The sequence below is a fragment of the Vicia villosa genome, linkage group LG4, assembly GCF_029867415.1.
Source record: "Vicia villosa cultivar HV-30 ecotype Madison, WI linkage group LG4, Vvil1.0, whole genome shotgun sequence".
Lineage (NCBI taxonomy): Eukaryota > Viridiplantae > Streptophyta > Magnoliopsida > Fabales > Fabaceae > Vicia > Vicia villosa.
Genome location: NC_081183.1, coordinates 94928034 through 94944514, shown reverse-complemented (window position 1 = coordinate 94944514; position 16481 = coordinate 94928034). Strand labels below are relative to the sequence as shown.

At 39.6% G+C, this 16481-nt stretch overlaps 2 protein-coding genes across 2 annotated transcripts; both read left to right on the top strand.

The window, feature by feature from the left end:
- The first annotated feature begins 12239 nt into the window (after window positions 1–12239).
- On the top strand, window positions 12240–13526 carry LOC131597537 (uncharacterized). Its single transcript, XM_058870230.1, has one exon. The coding sequence runs from the start codon at window positions 12240–12242 to the stop codon at window positions 13524–13526; it is 1287 nt and encodes a 428-aa protein (XP_058726213.1).
- A 24-nt stretch (window positions 13527–13550) lies between these two features.
- LOC131597536 (uncharacterized) lies at window positions 13551–15036 on the top strand. Its single transcript, XM_058870229.1, has 3 exons — window positions 13551–13665; window positions 13753–13966; window positions 14064–15036. The coding sequence occupies exons 1-3, from the start codon at window positions 13551–13553 to the stop codon at window positions 15034–15036; spliced, it is 1302 nt and encodes a 433-aa protein (XP_058726212.1).
- Window positions 15037–16481: the final 1445 nt, after the last annotated feature.

Below are 16481 nucleotides of genomic sequence, written 5' to 3'. Positions count from 1 at the left end.
GCTTCCAAAAGGTTAAAGAATTTAGGGCATACGCAAAGGTCATGCTCTGCAAGTTTTAAGCGTTCCCAATTGTCCTATTGTCCTCAAAAAGACCCCAGGAGACCATGCCAACCTTCTTAGAGGTATGAAACACCTTCGGACGCCTCCTATGAATAGCATAGGTTTGTTTCGTTTTTCTTAACATCCACACGCTTAATATAGGTTAATTAAACGACTTCTATGTGTATCCATACGCTCATATTCATGTTCTGAATCAATTGAAACCATCGTTTATGAGTTTCACGACCGGTTTTGACATGTGCCATGGCTAGGGCATAAGTTGGATCTTGTTTATATCTCTGTGTGCGTGACGTTTCAGATTAAAAGGACCTCACCATTGAATTCGTGAGGTCCAAATTAGTGGATCTGGGTTTTTTTTCCGTTGCTTTCTTCTAGTTTTTCGCAGGTTTCAAATGGCTGCCATGGAGGGTTTCGAACTCATGAAGATCCGCAGGTAAAAGCATGGCTAAATCCTCAGCAATTTCCGCAGGAAATTTGAAGAAGACAATGAATAGTGACCACACGCGTGGCACTTGCAAGCGATACCGATGGCTGGTCGACGAAGCACTTACTCTCTCTCTTCCTTTTCCAACCAGTCAACGATCTCCTTCTCTCTGATTGGACGGAGCATTGGCACGCGGACCCATGCCTTGACTTTCTAGTCTGAATTATGTTTTGCATTTAAATATTTGGTGTTAATTTATTATCGATTGAAACGTACAGCCTGGTTGGAAATTGCTGATATTTGCTAACTTTAGAGACATGAGTTCGAATCCAGTCTCTTTCAATTTTTTTTTCAGTGAATAACTTGCAGATCTCGTGTCACTCTCTTATCCACGTACTCGCTGGACCCTCATTTTCCAGCCATAAGAGCTCACTTGAGCCAGATCCAAGGGCGCCCAGGTGCTAATCCACCATATCCTTCCTCAGCCATGGCACACCAGATTACCAGCTAAGTTACTTCTATTTTTTTTAATTAATTACATAAATACTTTTTATTCATTTTCTTTTCCTTATAATTTATTTCTTCTCTTTATTTATTTATTTCACTTATTTAATAGATTGTTTTCTTTATATAAAATATTATATTTATTTATTTTAATCAAAAACTCGACTTTTCTATACTTTTATCAATAATTGTTAAAAATTATTAATTGAAAATTAATAAACATTTTTTGTTAACCTCGATTCGTTTATAAATTGAACCTTAATAGTCTTAGGTTTACTGGTAGGTATTATCCATTAACACCTTCTAGCCTTATAAACCTCTTTTGGGTCACAATAAGTTTTCTTAAAAAACCTTTAGGGTTTGTAAACCTTTTAAGGTTTGTAGATCATTCATGCACTAACGCTTCTCTTCTTTATGTCAAATTCTTTTTAGGGTTAATCAGAAATCTTCCGACTACGCGCCCTACCAATCAAAAGCTAAGTTTCTAATCCTTTGCTTGTTTAACAATATTTTTATTTTTGTTTTTATTTTTGCCTTCTAAAATTTAGAGTTTGCCTCACTAATTAATGAATTTGTTACGCACTCACCCCTATTATTTTCATCTTAATTTTCAGGGTCAATCAAGGTTCGAGGGAATCAAGGCATTCAACATTTAAAATTAATTATTGATTTCTCTCATTTCCGCCTTTTAATTTCCCCCGTCCCCGCAGGTGTTTATTTTAATAGCGTAGGAATTTATTTCCTTTTAATTTCCCCCGTCCCCGCAGGTGTTTATTGTAATAGCGTAGGAATTTATTTTCTGCTTTTAATATCCGTAATATTAATTGCTTTGGTTAGTAAATTAGGGAGTGACAAGACTATTAACTGAACCTAGAATCACTAATCTACAAGATAAATATCTGAATTAACCATCTGATTGATGCACACACTCACCTTTAGGGTAGTCCCTGTGGTTGCCTTTGTTGCCTGTTGCCTTGTTGGCTTTATTGTACTAAATAGTCAAGTCCCTCGATTCCGAGGATACCTAAAGCAATGTTTCTTGTCGCCTTCAAAGTTATTGAAACTCCCTCGATGCTGCCTCAGTAAAAGATGATTGTCCCTATTGCTAAGGTATCCTCGCACGATGCCTAAGAAAATCAAATGACTATTATATCCTTCCCTTAGACTACCTGCCCTCTTTATGGCATGGGAGAGTCTTATGGCGAACGATTACTCGATGACCCTTCCTACATCCCATTGAAAGACTTCCTGCCCTCTCATGGTATGGATAGATCCTTTCGCCCGAAAGACTCAAAGAACACGAAAGACAAACTTAGGGTAGGTAGTTCTTAATTGCTTGCTCATTCAAACAAATTCAAATGCTTTTCACACCTCCTTTTCAAATACTTTCAAAACAAGGCTACGCTTATTTACAAGCTAAAGTCCTTAACGAAATCTTTTTACTATTCACACACGACACTTCAAACTTTTCAAACAAACAAGTGAGCTAAGCAATTAAGAGCCCATGGATAACCATGGATGTAAAGGGTGCCTTACACCTTCCCTTTGTATAACTTACCCCCCGAACTCAAAATCTTTCAAAGGTTTTTCCTGTTCTTTTAGCCTTTCCTAATTGGATAAAATAAAAGTCGGTGGCGACTCTTGCTATCCGCAACATTTCAAATAAATGTCAGTTCACCGTATTACATCGTGATTCCATTATCGTGACTCAGTTGTCGTGATTCCATCATCGTGACTCAGTTGTCGTGATTCCATTATCGTGACTCAGTTGTCGTGATTCCATTTTCGTGACTCAGTTGTCGTGATTCCATTATCGTGACTCAGTTGTCGTGATTCCATTATCGTGACTCAATTATCGTGATTCAACATCGTGACTCAGTTGTCGTGATTCCATTATCGTGACTCAGTTGTCGTTTCTGAATTGAGTGTCATGATTAAGTCTGTCTCTTTCTTTAGATTGATAGAATTAGATCTTTGAAGGTTGATCGTGTCAGCACCATTCGTAGTAACTGAATTAGATCTTGGATATGATCGTGTCTACACCGCTCATGAAGATAGAATCAGATCTTTGAAAATTTGGAGATATTGTTTATCTTCTTGTACCTGTATCCTGAAAAAGGTAAAGTTAGTCTTTATGCAATGTCATGATGCATGTATTATGTGACGAGTCTCTTAAAATAAATGAGAAACTTGCATGTTATGTATGAATTTATTATGAGGTAATGTATGCAATGTATGAATATGTTTATGATAGATGATGTATGAATATGATTTATCCTGTCTTGATTGAAAAAATAAATCTCCGTGTCATTGTGATTTTGTTGTCTAATCTTGTCTTGAAGATGCTCAGCTGGAGATTTATGATTTCTGCTTGGGGATGAAATCAATTTGAGTGATTGATCTAGATGTACCCTGACCGGGGATTTTGGAGAGGAGAGAAAAAGTTTCGGGGAACCGGCGATGACGAAGATGTAAACCCCGTTGAGGAACTAAGTCTTTGTTGGAACGAGAACATTTAAAGATATCTTCTTAATGATTACTCTGTGGGGATAGGATCCTATGAAGCCGACTTTGTGGGAAGGAATGGATGCTTTGAACATTGCCCCCAGAATTATAGTAACTACCATTCATGGATTTGTATTGATTAGAACATACCAATAAATATTGATCGAAGTGTCAAACTGGACTCGCATAGATTTGCCCCCGCTAGTAGGAACTTTGGAAAGATTCGCCTCGCGAGGACTTTATGAGATGTGTGTTGCACCCCAAAATTTTCCCAATTATTTATTCCCCAATTGGCCCTCACAGTACATTCATGTGCATACCTCATCTAGGCCATTCATCCATTATATTCATCCATATCATGGTTACTATCCAAAAGTGATGAAAAAAAAGAGCTTCTAATTGGGAGATATCTTGGTTCAAAAGAGAAGGTTTGAGGTATGATTATATGGCCTTAATTCCATTGAAGTTCTCCTAAAATTAGGGTTTCATCCTCTCCAATTCAAGGCTTTGATTAAAAGATACAAACCTCAGGTTCATCAGGATTTTCGAATTAGGGTTTTTGACCAAAGTCAACCCTGATGACTTTTTGGTCGAAATTTGATCAGGAGGTAGTTTTGAGTGTGAGATGTGGTTGCCTCGAATAAATGTTCACGGGAGCCTCTTTGGTTGAAAATCGATTGAGAATTAGATCAAAAACGAATTAATCGAGAAAATTCATCTAGAATCAAAAAAATTAGAGAAGTTGAATTTCTGGTCAAAATCAAGGTCAACTGTCAAATATTGACTTTTGGTGGAAAATCGGTCAAGAAAGGTCAACAAAATAAAATAAAATCAAGAAAATGCCAAGATTACCAAAATTGGAAAGTTAGTTGAAAATTGAAGTTGCCATAAAAAGAAAGTTCTACACTTAGAATAATTTTGGAAAGTTTGAGAATGGTGGAGCAGTCAACTTTAGTCCCATTTTACACATGGATCAAAGCTCTATTTCAAGACAAGGTCAACAAGAACATTCTTCCATTCTTGGCATACTACAATTTCGTAGTTGAAAGTTTTCTCATTTGAGGTCTAGATTTTGAGTTGTGGGGCGTGAAAGTTTGAGGATTAAAACTGAATCATACTGTGTTGCCTGGCAGATTTCTTGCCCAGCGCAAGCCTTTTCTCAAACACATGGCGCGCAGTTTTTGAAGCTAATTCTAGATGATTATACACACCCCATGAATTCAAATTATATAAAAACGTGCTCTCCTCCACGAACTCTACACAATGAGCCAAGGACCATTTTAGTTGGATGTGTAATTAATGAATTAGGAGGTTTCAATATGGGGGTCATGCAAAGGTATTTCATGGCGCATAGCTGGACAAGGATCTAAGGCACTCGCGAGGCATTTCTTCAAGCATATGGCATACCAATTTGAATGATGATTCTCAGGAATTATAAGCATCCACTAGACTCAATTTAAACATCATACCACTCTATGCCATGTCTTCTTTCAAACAGTATAAGAATCAAAGCCATTGGTGGTACATGGAGCAAGATACAAATCATTAAAGCCATGCCATTGAGAGGTATGTTTTGACGAGGGTTTCAGGCCAGAATTCAAGGCAGGCACATGCAAGAGGTGGCAGTGGTAACACAATACATTTGGTGTTAGTTTATTCACACTTTCAGGTCCCAACTCAAGGATTTCCAAATACCAAACCTCTTGTACTCCATTTCCTCTTCTCATTAAGCCCGAGTTCATGTAAAATGGTGAGGTGTAGCTGGAGCTATGAATACGCAAAGTGAGTCACACAGATTTTTTTTGGCAAAGATACACTCACGTGATAATTATCATCACTCACCATCTTTTACCATAACCAACCATGCACAATGGGAACACGTGAAAGGCATGCCAAAAGTTACTACAAATACCAAAACTTGTTCATTAAGGGTGAGAAGGACGAGATACCCTACATGCAACTCCACCATAACACTCATGCTTTCACAATATATGTATCAAAACCCTTCACAAATCCTGGACCACGATTCATTTTCTAATTCACTCTCAAGAAATTCTCTCTTCTTTGCTCTCACTTCTCTCTCCTCTTCCACCACCAACATCCACCCTAGCCAACTTCAACCAACTTATCCGGCCACCCTAACCAATGGAAACAAACTTTTCCGGCCACCACACTTCACCAACTTTAGCTATAATCATCATCTCCATGTAGCTTCACCCATCCTCGCATTTCATATGAAGTTATCATCATCAAGGCCTTGTTCCTGGTTCGTATTGCTATTCAGCTCAAGTCCTCGAGGCAGGATCTATCCACCATCTTAGCATCACCTCTGAGTTTATTTCTCAGAGGTTTGGAATCAATCTTGGAGTTCATCACCATTGTTGCATTCAAGAGCTAAGCATTGGAGGTAGAAGTTTTCTGAAGGTTTATTGAAGATTTGCTTCAAGTAAACGTCCACTTCACCTTGTGTTAATCATGTGATAAGGGAGTTCCATTGTGTGTTTGAATTATGCGATGCATATAATTGATCTGTGCCTTTTCCTGTTTGTTATGGATAGTCAGTGTTAGCATGCGTTTTACATTACGTTTCATTATCGTCTTTATACTTTGCGTGCAAAGTCATGGTGATTGATGATAGAAGCATGCCTTTTAATGGAGGTTTTTGCATGTTAGGGTATTGTGATTGTTCTCTGTTTGCATGATAGGGAGAGGATCTAGGGAAATGAAGCGCAAAATTGGAATCTCCGTGTGAAACCGAGTGGAGCGATGTAGCTCTTTTGAATTTCTGGGAGAAATATGGTGGCTCCGCCACCTGTGGGGTCGGGGAAGACGACCGGAGCAGAGCTCCGGCGTCTGCGTTCTATTTTATTTCGTTTTCTCAGTCTTGACCTGATATTGGATAATTGGCTCATTTCTAGTTGTTTTTATCTATTTTTGTTTGTTTGTTAATGATTGAGTGATGTGCTGGCGTCCTGTGACTGGCTCGGTTCGTTTTTGTTTCGTTCTCATCTAAAATGTTCTTGACCTATTGATATGATGTTGTCATGCATGTGTTACATTCAATAATAAAAACAATAATGAAAATTAAATTGATAAATGGATAAAACAAAATGAATTGGTGAATGATTGTAAACCTGGGTCATGAACCGAACTCATCTTGGGCCTGTATCAACTTTTGCCTCGTTTCACCCTTTGCATTGTTAATGCACACGCTTTCATTTTATTTTGGGCCTGATACACGCGCTATCTGCACACCCTGGCAATCAGGCCTATGCGGAAGTTTAATTGTTTAAAGTTCAAATTGAGAATTGCTCCAGCACCCCCCTGTTTGGCAGATTTGTGGAAATTGAATTTTATTTGTTTCTTTTACTTTTTGCTCAAAAAAAACTTTTTTGCTTGATATAAAAAACGTGAAAAATATCTTTTTAATTCTTTAGAGTGTGTAGATATTTTTAGTATACTTTCCTGATTTTTAGAAATTAATTGTGCATTTTTAATAAATCATTTACTTTGGTATGTTCATGTTTCTTTTAGTTTTGATAGATTTTGCAAATTAATTTTGTTTAATACCTTAGGATCAGAATTTAATCACCAATTTTTGTATGGTTACTGTAGACTAATCCCTGATATTGTGTGTAAAAAATGAATTCCTAATTCTTTGTTTTGATTGATATTTGGTTAGTTTCTTTTAACTCAATTAACATGCATTTCTAATAGATAATTGTGACGTTTTTGCTCTCAAATTGAAATGCATTTATGCAATAATGTTGGTTCCTTTTTGTGCATGTAAATAGGGTTGTTTAGAAGGTGTGGAACCTGAAATGGTATATTTTTAAGTCCTTTTTTCCTATTTTTCTTGATATTTTCTTCTTCATAAGTTTGTTTGATACCCTTTTGTAAATAATTTCATGTGATTGATTTAGAAATAGATTTTCTTTATAATCTTATGTATATTCTCATTAGATGTATATAGAATTGCTTTGCATACGAAAACTCCTTTTAATTCCAACTTTAATTCAATTTTGGTTTAGGTTTTAAAAGCTTGATTCATGAATGATTGTAAATAGCCGTTGATTGCAATTTGCTTCCTTTTGTTTAGCTATGCCTATGGGTTTTAAATGTGTTAATCTCTCTTGATTAAGAGTGGATTAGGTTAGGGACTTCATTAAGTCACCTACCTTGCTTTTCTCCTATCCTATTTCTTGCCATGTTCCTTTTGGGCGGTGACTTCAATCTTCATTAAGATTGGTCACATAGAACAACTTAGGTTGTAGTCTATGCATGACAACATAGGTAGATATCCCTTATCCTTGACCTTAGGGCCATTTATATGTTAACATTAGACTTAGATTAGAATAACAATTAAGTTAGAAAATAGGTTAGTTCCCCTTATTCATTCCTTTTTTCTTTTTCAACATTAAAACATTAACAAATAGAGATGCGAATCACACCTTAATAAAAGTGATAGAGAAATGAGTGGGATTCATTCCCTAATCTATTTCTTGATCACTACTTAATGGGAGAGAAATGAGTGGGATTCATTCCCTAATCTATTTCTCGAACATTACATAATGGGATAGAATTGAGTGGGATTCATTCCCTAATCTGCTTCTCGATCATTATACATTTTTATGTGATTCAAATCGCAAAGTAAAATCCCTTTAAAAATTACCCAACCAAAAACACTTAAAACACTTAATAAAGGCTCGAATTAAAACAAAGTGACGAAGTGGTGCGAAGCACCGTATTGGGTTTTGTTCATCATGTAGTTACATAAAAAACAAAAACCCAAGTTCATTCTCTTGCCTTGTTAGGCACCTAAGAAAAAGTTAAGTCCTTTCCAAAAGTAGACGTATAAGTCTACAAAGGTCGAGCATCGTGGATTGCGACTTTAACCTCTGTTCAACTAAAAAACACAAAACAAATGGAAACTATTGAGCCGAACTACGGTCGTTCTGATTCCTTGAAAGGGATACGTAGGCATTGGGTCGCGGGGCCTAAGCGAGCACACTTGTAAATAATTCCTTCTTTTCCCCGTATTTCTTTTGCATTCATTTGCATTTAGGTTTAGACATTAGACACACCCTTTAGATAGAAACAAACATAGGTGGATACCATCGAGTACGATGGGCGTGAGGGATGCTAGCACCTTCCCCTTGCGTAACCGACTCCCGTGCCTTATTATCTGGTCGAAAGACCTTGTTCTTGTTCGAGTTAGGTTTCTGATATTCCTTTCCCGCGATGGGATAAATATATTAGTGGCGACTCTGATTCCATTTTTCGCGGTAGCGACAGCTGGTGACTCTGCTGGGGATGTGATAGACTTATGCTGGTCCATTCTTAGCGATTCGATCCTATCCTCTCCGTTTTTTTGCTTGTTTATAGGGTGTGATATATATTGTTTATATGTTGCATTCATTTATTTTATGTTTGCATGGCATATTTATTTTCCTACTTGCATATCATGTCTATTTTCCGCATCCTGGACTATATTATGGGTCCCCGTGGGGGCCACATATTTTCTCTGTTTGCAGGTTGGGTGGGATGTTCTATGAGGTTAAAGGCCCAATACCCAGGCCAGAGTTGACACATAGGATACCTAGGATAGAGTGGATAGTCATGATGCCAACAGAATGTCAGGTTCTATTGATTGCGATCACGAGACCCACGACCAGTCGAGGTTCAAATGAGATACCATTGTTGGCATGTATTTGCAACAATGATGGTGTTTTAGGAGAACTATTAATGCTGGAGACCTTTTGACCTACCTTGACCTAGATTCACCTGTGAGTGGGGAGGGATATACATGATAGGTACCGTTTGTGACCGTTCTGTTCTGTTGGTGACTAATGTTCTTGTGGTTTTGTTGTGCCTATGCCGAACCTTTGATCCTGCAACATCCGATCTTATTCAGAGACAACATACACTTATCCTATATGGGGAGAACCTTTCATTGCATCATACTCATCATAGCATGCTTAATTTCGAGAAAAAAAAAGAGAAAAAAGAAGAAAAAATAGAAAAAAGAAAAAAAAGAAAAAGAATTAATCTTCATATGCATGCCATTTTTTAGGGTATCCAAAGTCAACACTTCTCATCAAGAATGGCTAACAGTGTGACCGTCAACAAAGAGGCTACGAAGCGTACCTTCACTTGCAGTTTCTTCCGTGAGGACATGACACCTTTGGTTCAGTTGAGCACTCGAATTACTGGGCAAAATCTGGATGAATTCATAAAGACTTATGGCCATATTCTGCTTATGCCGACTACTCGTGTTGATGAATGGGGTCTCTATACTCTTCTTCAGTTCTATGATTCTGAGTTACGTTGCTTTACCTTTCAAGATTACCAATTAGCTCCTACCCTCGAAGAGTATGCACACATTCTTCAAATCAAAGTCCAACATAAGATTCCGTTTGTATGTGTACCTGAGAAGCCCAAAATGGATCGCATTGCTGGTGCTCTTTATTTGAGCTTGAAGGATGTTACAGATAAGTGGAAACCTAATGGTAGAACCCATGGGTTCTACGTGAGATTTCTGATGAAGAAAGCTGAAGCCCTTGCTATTGAGGAAAAGTGGAAAGAATTCAATGCTCTCCTGGCCATCATGATCTATGGATTAGTGATGTTCCCGAATATTCCAAACTTTGTTGATCTTACGGCTATCTGTCTCTTTATGGATCAAAATGCGGTGCCTACTCTATTGGCTGACACTTATTATGCCATCCATTCTAGGTATGGGAAGAAAAGATCAGTTGGGGGTTGCTTACCAATACTCTAAGAATGGTTTTCTTCACATTTGCCTAGAAGCGGAGCGTTTGTCACTACACGAGATTCACAGAAATGGCCTCAAAGGATCATGAGACTTACTGCAAATGATATTGTTTGGTATCACCTCCGAATGGACGTCGAAGACGTTATAACTAGATGCGGCAGTTTTGTCAACGTTCCTCTCATAGGATTACAAGGAGTTATCAATTATAATCTGAAGCTCGCGTTGCACCAGTTGGGTTTTGCACTGAAGGACAAACCTTTGGATAAAGAAATATTCGAGTCCGCTTGCTTTGAGAAAGGAACTGATCGAAAGGGTTTGGAGGAGGCAAGAAGCGCATGGAACAACATTCATACAGATGACCGAACTTCCTTGGGAGGGAAGAATGCTATTGCTAAGCAAGCTTATACTGAATGGGTTAAAGAGAGAGTTAAGGAATGCCTGTTGCCTTTCCCGAAGGTTAGTCCTCTATATGAACAACCACCTGAGACTGTAACTACCACAATACCAGCTGAAGAGTACAACCAAGTGCATGTGGAAAATATCCGGCTATGAGTAAAAGGGCAAGACGCTAAGATAAAGTACTTTTTGGTGGATCAGAAAAGGCTGAGTTAGCACATGAGGTTAAAATGCTGAAGGGAGGATCTTCCATGGTTCAAAAAAGGGCTAGAGCTGAAAGGGGTGAAAGAGCTACTACTGTCAGTGTTAAGGATCATCAAAAGGTTATAGAAGAAGCTGTGAAAAAGGCGGAAGAAAATCTCGAGCGTAAATACCAAGAAGACTTGAAAGCTCACAAGCTCCAACTAGAAAAAGAGACCAAATATCAGCTGAGGACTATGAAAAAGAAACTGGAAGAAGAGACTACCCAAAGAATAGCAGTTGAGATTCAGTTGAAAGGGAGTCACCTCCGCACCGCTCGAGTAACAGAAGAGAATGCCAAGCTCAGTGATCAAATGACAGATATGGAGAATGCACCTGAGAAGACTTATCTCCCGGAATTCAAAGGATGTGACGAACTTAGGGAGTGCTGCAAGAAGTTAGATGGGCAGTTATTCTGAAAAGATGTGGTAATTCAGAATATCCTCAAAGGAAGAGATCGGGAGGTAACCAAGAAACCGTTCAACGAAACTAAGAAGTGGAGTGATGAGCACTTCAGACAAGGAGGGCCTCTATTTTACACTCAGATGGATTGATGTTGGAGTCTGTATGTCTCGGCCACCACCAGACTTGTTGGATGGGGTCTTTTATTTCTCTTGTTAAACTATCTTGTTGATGTATGGCTTGCCCAAGTTTAAATTTCTGTTATGAATGAAAAAGAACTAGTTTCTCTTGATACTTATCTTTTGTCACATTGTTAAACATTCTTGAGTAATATTAAAAATTTTGGATACTCTAAAAATGGCACCTCACATCACATGCACACATGCACATCATACACATCATGCACAAACAGGTACATCAGGTGGTGTTCTTATTAAACTGATCAGGTTTTCTCTTACAGCAATTCCACCTCCACCTACACATCGCTACTACACAAGGGCTAATCAATCATTGCAAATGGATCAGTTAAGGGATGATCTTATTCAGATGAGAACTCAGGTTACTTCTCAGATGGCTCAGTTCATGGAGGTCATGCAAGGAATGACTGATCGCCAAGAAGAGCTCAGAATCCGAATGGACACAGTTGCTCAGGTTATTGCGGACCCCCCGGAAAGGAATTCTGCTGATGTCCGTGTCAATGGTGAACCTGTGAACGGAGGACCTGATGTAATTCCTACTTCCGCCAATCAAGGTAATCCTCGTGGGCCTTCTCAGCCTACTCCTGAAGGACAACCTACACAACAAATCAGAAGGACTGCAGCTATCCCCGTGTTGGAAGAGGACCGACATGAGGATTTGTTTCCTGAAAGTGAATAGGGACTTCCGCATGATGCTCGAAGGATGTTTAGAGGTCTGGAGGAAAGGATGAGGGCCATGGAAGGCCAAGGACTAGGGATGGATATCAGTGACTTGGGTTTAGTTCCTGGCGTCCGTGTGCCACCGAAGTTCAAAGTACCTGACTTCGAGAAATACAAGGGGAATACTTGTCCTAAGACACATGTCCGAGCTTACTATCGCAAAATGCATGTGTATTCCGAGGACGAAGGACTGTTGATGCACTTCTTCCTGGATAGCCTGACTGGGGCATCCCTGGAGTGGTACATGAGATTGGAAAGAGCTAATATCCGAAGTTGGAGAGACCTAGTTGAGGCCTACATAAAGCAGTATCAGTATAATGTGTACATGGCACCAAATCACACTCAGTTACAGAATCTAGCTCAGAAATCTAATGAATCCTTCAAAGAATATGCGCAGAAATGGCGTGAGTTGGCGGCTAGAGTCCAACCACCCATGCTGGAAAGAGAGATCATGGACATGTTCACCAACACTCTGGAGGGCCAATATTACTCTGCTTGTTCAGCATCCTCGAGCTTCGCCGATTTGGTTATGATCGGTGAACATATTGAAAGTGGAATTAAGGCTGGTAGAATACAAAATCCAAGTGCTGCTAGTTCTTCCTCAGGGGCAGGGGGAAAGAAGCCATACAATGGATTCTCCAAGAAAAGAGAGGGTGAGACAAGTTCTGCTTACTATGGAAAAGGAAAAATCCAGGCTTATCAACAAGTAGACATTGTGACTATACTGAATGCTCCTCTTCAACGTCAGCAACAACAACAGAGGTATCCTCCTCGTCAGTATCAGCAAAAGCCGAGACCACCAAGAAATTTCGACCCGATGCCTATGACGTATGCACAACTATTTGCTTATCTTTTGCATCTTGAGTTGGTGCAGCTTCGTACCATGGGTCCTCCACCTGCTAAGCTCCCTCCTAACTATGATGCGAACGCTCAGTGTGAGTTTCATTCTGGGGCTGCTGGCCACGATATTAAACATTACATAGGATTCATGCATAAAGTACAAGGACTTCTCGACTCTAAGGCCATCGAGTTTACTCCCACTCAAGGACCTAATGTTGTTCAGAATCCTATGCCTCCCCATGGAGCTCATGCGGCAAATGCCATTGAGGTTGTTGAAGATGCTCGCTTGGTCAAGGATGTGATCGAATTGGGCTCTCTATTGCCATTATTGAAGGAGGAATTATTGAGGATGGGTCTATACTATAGTTATGGAGAATTCTGTACTGATTGCATGGCCATTTCCTCAGTCTGTGATAAGGTGAAAAATGGGGTTCAACAGTTGATAGATAGTGGGTATCTATAGTTTGAGCGTGTGCGACATCCTGAAATGGTCGAGGACGAAGTCAATGTGGCATCCATTCCGTACACTCCTGCCAAGATCCCAATTCCTGCTAGAGCACCTCCTTTGGTTATTACACTTCCTGGTCCCGTCCCGTATAACAGTGAGAAAGAAATCCCATGGAATTATGGGGGAGAAGTCTTTTACTAAGGAGCCAAGCATGAGATTAAAACTCTGATTGTGAAAGAAGATGTGGATATTGTTGTTGGCATTGGGAGAATGACAAGGAGTGGCCATATTTTCAATCCTCCCCAGAATACTCGCAATGATAATACAGAAGCTCTAGCTCAAGCAAAAGGGAAAAGAGTGGTAGAAGATACAGTGGATCAGGGGCAAAGCTCTAACTCTGAAGATACTGTGGCCAAAGAGATGGAAGAGTTCCTAAAGATCATCAAGAAAAGTGAGTATAAAGTGGTTGACCAACTAAGTCAAACTCAATCAAAGAATTCGATTGCTCTTGTGTTCAGAGACACATTGAAATGCTTTGTTGAGACTTCTAAGTGCTGCCTTCGTCCCTCCGGAGATCTCAGTGAATCAACTTGAAGGAGTGGTGTCAAACATCAATGCTGGTAATGGATTGGGATTCACTGACGCAGACTTACCTTCCGAAGGCAGAAACCACAATAGAGCTTTGCAGATATCAGTGGAATGTAAAGGGACTATGTTATCACGCGTTCTCGTGGATACTGGGTCTTCTTTGAATGTACTACCGAAGTCGTCTTTGATGAGGCTGGATTATTCTGGTGTTGAGATAAGGCCAAGTGAATTGACAGTGAGAGCCTTTGATGGCTCAAAGAGATCAGTGTTTGGGGAGGTTGACTTGCCGATAATGATAGGCCCTCAACTCTTCACTATTATTTTCTTCGTGATGGATATCCACTCGTCTTACAGATGTCTCCTGGGACGCCCATGGATCCATGGTGCTGGGGCCATGACTTCCATATTACATCAGAAACTCAAATTTGCGACTCAAGGAAAGATAGTCACAATTTGTGGGGAAGAAGAACACGTGGTAAGCCATCTTGCGTCCTTCAGGTATATTGAGGTGGAAGGAGAGATCCACAAGACACCATGCCAAGCTTTTGAGGCCGTTCAGACTATCAAGATCCCTTATGCTGAAAATAAGAAGTTGGAGGCTACCATGTCTTCACTAAAGGAAGCTAAAGCGGTGGTTGAATCTGGTCATCCTGAAGGATGGGGCCGAGTCTTGGATTTACCGATCAAGCAAGATAACTGTGGGATTGGATATCAGTTGGGTCAGAGTTCATCTAGTGGGCCCCCCAAGAAGCCGGGAACCTTCGTTCTAATCAAGTTCTCTAGTGCTGGCATTGTCAAAGATCATATATGCGCTGCTGATGATGATATGGATAGCGATTATGACATCGAGGAATGGATCAAGCCGTGTGTCCCAGGACAAAAACTACTCAACTGGTCGTCCAAAGACATCATCTCAATTGCTTTTGATCAAGAGTAATACTGTTTGTTTTTGTTTATCATGCAATAATTCCCGTGTTCTGCCCAAGACACAGTGAACACATGTAGGGCATCATTCGTTGTTTTTCAATGTTAAAATCATTAATAAAAGGACGTTTTTGCATTCAAATATTCAGTTCCCTGTCTTTCGCTTTTTACTTTTACATTTGTTATAAATAAATAAATAAAATGGCAACATTTCTTATTCATCGTCACCCTTCCATTCTAAAATAAAGCATAAATCATAATTCATGCAGATCCACTCCTCCTTCAGATTCTGTTGATAACGATCTTGCTATCCTCGTTATGACTTCGACAATCCTATCTACACCGCTGAAGAAAGGGATGAAAAAGATTGTGAACTCCCTGACGAGTTAGCTAGATTGTTGAAACAAGAAGAGAAAGTGATCGAGCCTCATCAGGAGCCTATTGAGACAGTGAACCTTGGCACCGAAGAGATGAAAAGAGAGGTTAAAATAGGGGCTTCTTTGAATGAGGATGTAAAAGAAAAGTTGATTGGAATGTTGAAGGAGTATTCTGATATCTTCGCATGGTCTTACGAAGATATGTCTGGATTAGATATGATATTATTGTGCACAGGTTACCTCTTAAAGAAGATTCTCCGCCTGTCAAACAGAAACTCTGAAGAACGCGTCTTGACATGTCCAAGAAAATCCTGGAAGAGGTTCAGAAGCAGTTTGATGCAGGATTTCTCGTAGTAACAGTTTATCCACCATGGGTCGCCAATATTGTACCTGTACCTAGGAAAGATGGGAAGGTACGAATGTGCGTCGACTATAGAGATCTAAATAGAGCAAGCCCGAAGGATGATTTCCCGCTTCCTCACATCGATGTATTAGTAGATAATACCGCTAAGTTCTCGGTTTTCTCCTTCATGGACGGTTTCTCTAGTTATAATCAGATAAAGATGGCCCCCGAGGACATGGAAAAGACAACATTCATTACGCCTTGGGGCACGTTTCGTTACAAAGTCATGCCACTTGGGTTGAAGAATGCTGGGGAAAAATATCAAAGAGCTATGATGACTTTGTTTCACGACATGATTCATAAAGAGATCGAGGTCTATGTGGATGACATGATTGCAAAGTCCCATATTGAGGAGGAGCACCTGGTCCACCTGAAGAAATTGTTTGAAAGGTTAAGAAAGTTCAGGTTAAGGTTGAATCCCAATAAATGTACCTTCAGAGTGAGATCGGGAAAGTTGCTTGGTTTCATCGTAAGTGAAAAGGGTATTGAGGTCGATCCTGCTAAGGTGAAAGCTATTCAAGAGATGCCTAAACCGAGGACTGAGAAACAAGTTCGTGGGTTCCTGGGAAGGTTGAATTACATTGCAAGATTTATCTCACACCTTACCGCCACGTGTGAACCTATCTTCAAACTGTTGAGAAAGAATCAGGCAATAAAATGGGATGACAATTGTCAAAG

Bases quoted from the DNA above. Each gene is read 5' to 3' on its own strand.
- LOC131597537 (XM_058870230.1), top strand. From the start codon at position 12,240: ATGGAAGGCCAAGGACTAGGGATGGATATCAGTGACTTGGGTTTAGTT.
- LOC131597536 (XM_058870229.1), top strand. From the start codon at position 13,551: ATGGTCGAGGACGAAGTCAATGTGGCATCCATTCCGTACACTCCTGCC. The intron at 13,666-13,752 runs GTGAGAAAGAAA...TTGTGAAAGAAG, and splicing joins TGGTCCCGTCCCGTATAACA to ATGTGGATATTGTTGTTGGC. The intron at 13,967-14,063 runs GTATAAAGTGGT...GAGACTTCTAAG, and splicing joins AAGATCATCAAGAAAAGTGA to TGCTGCCTTCGTCCCTCCGG.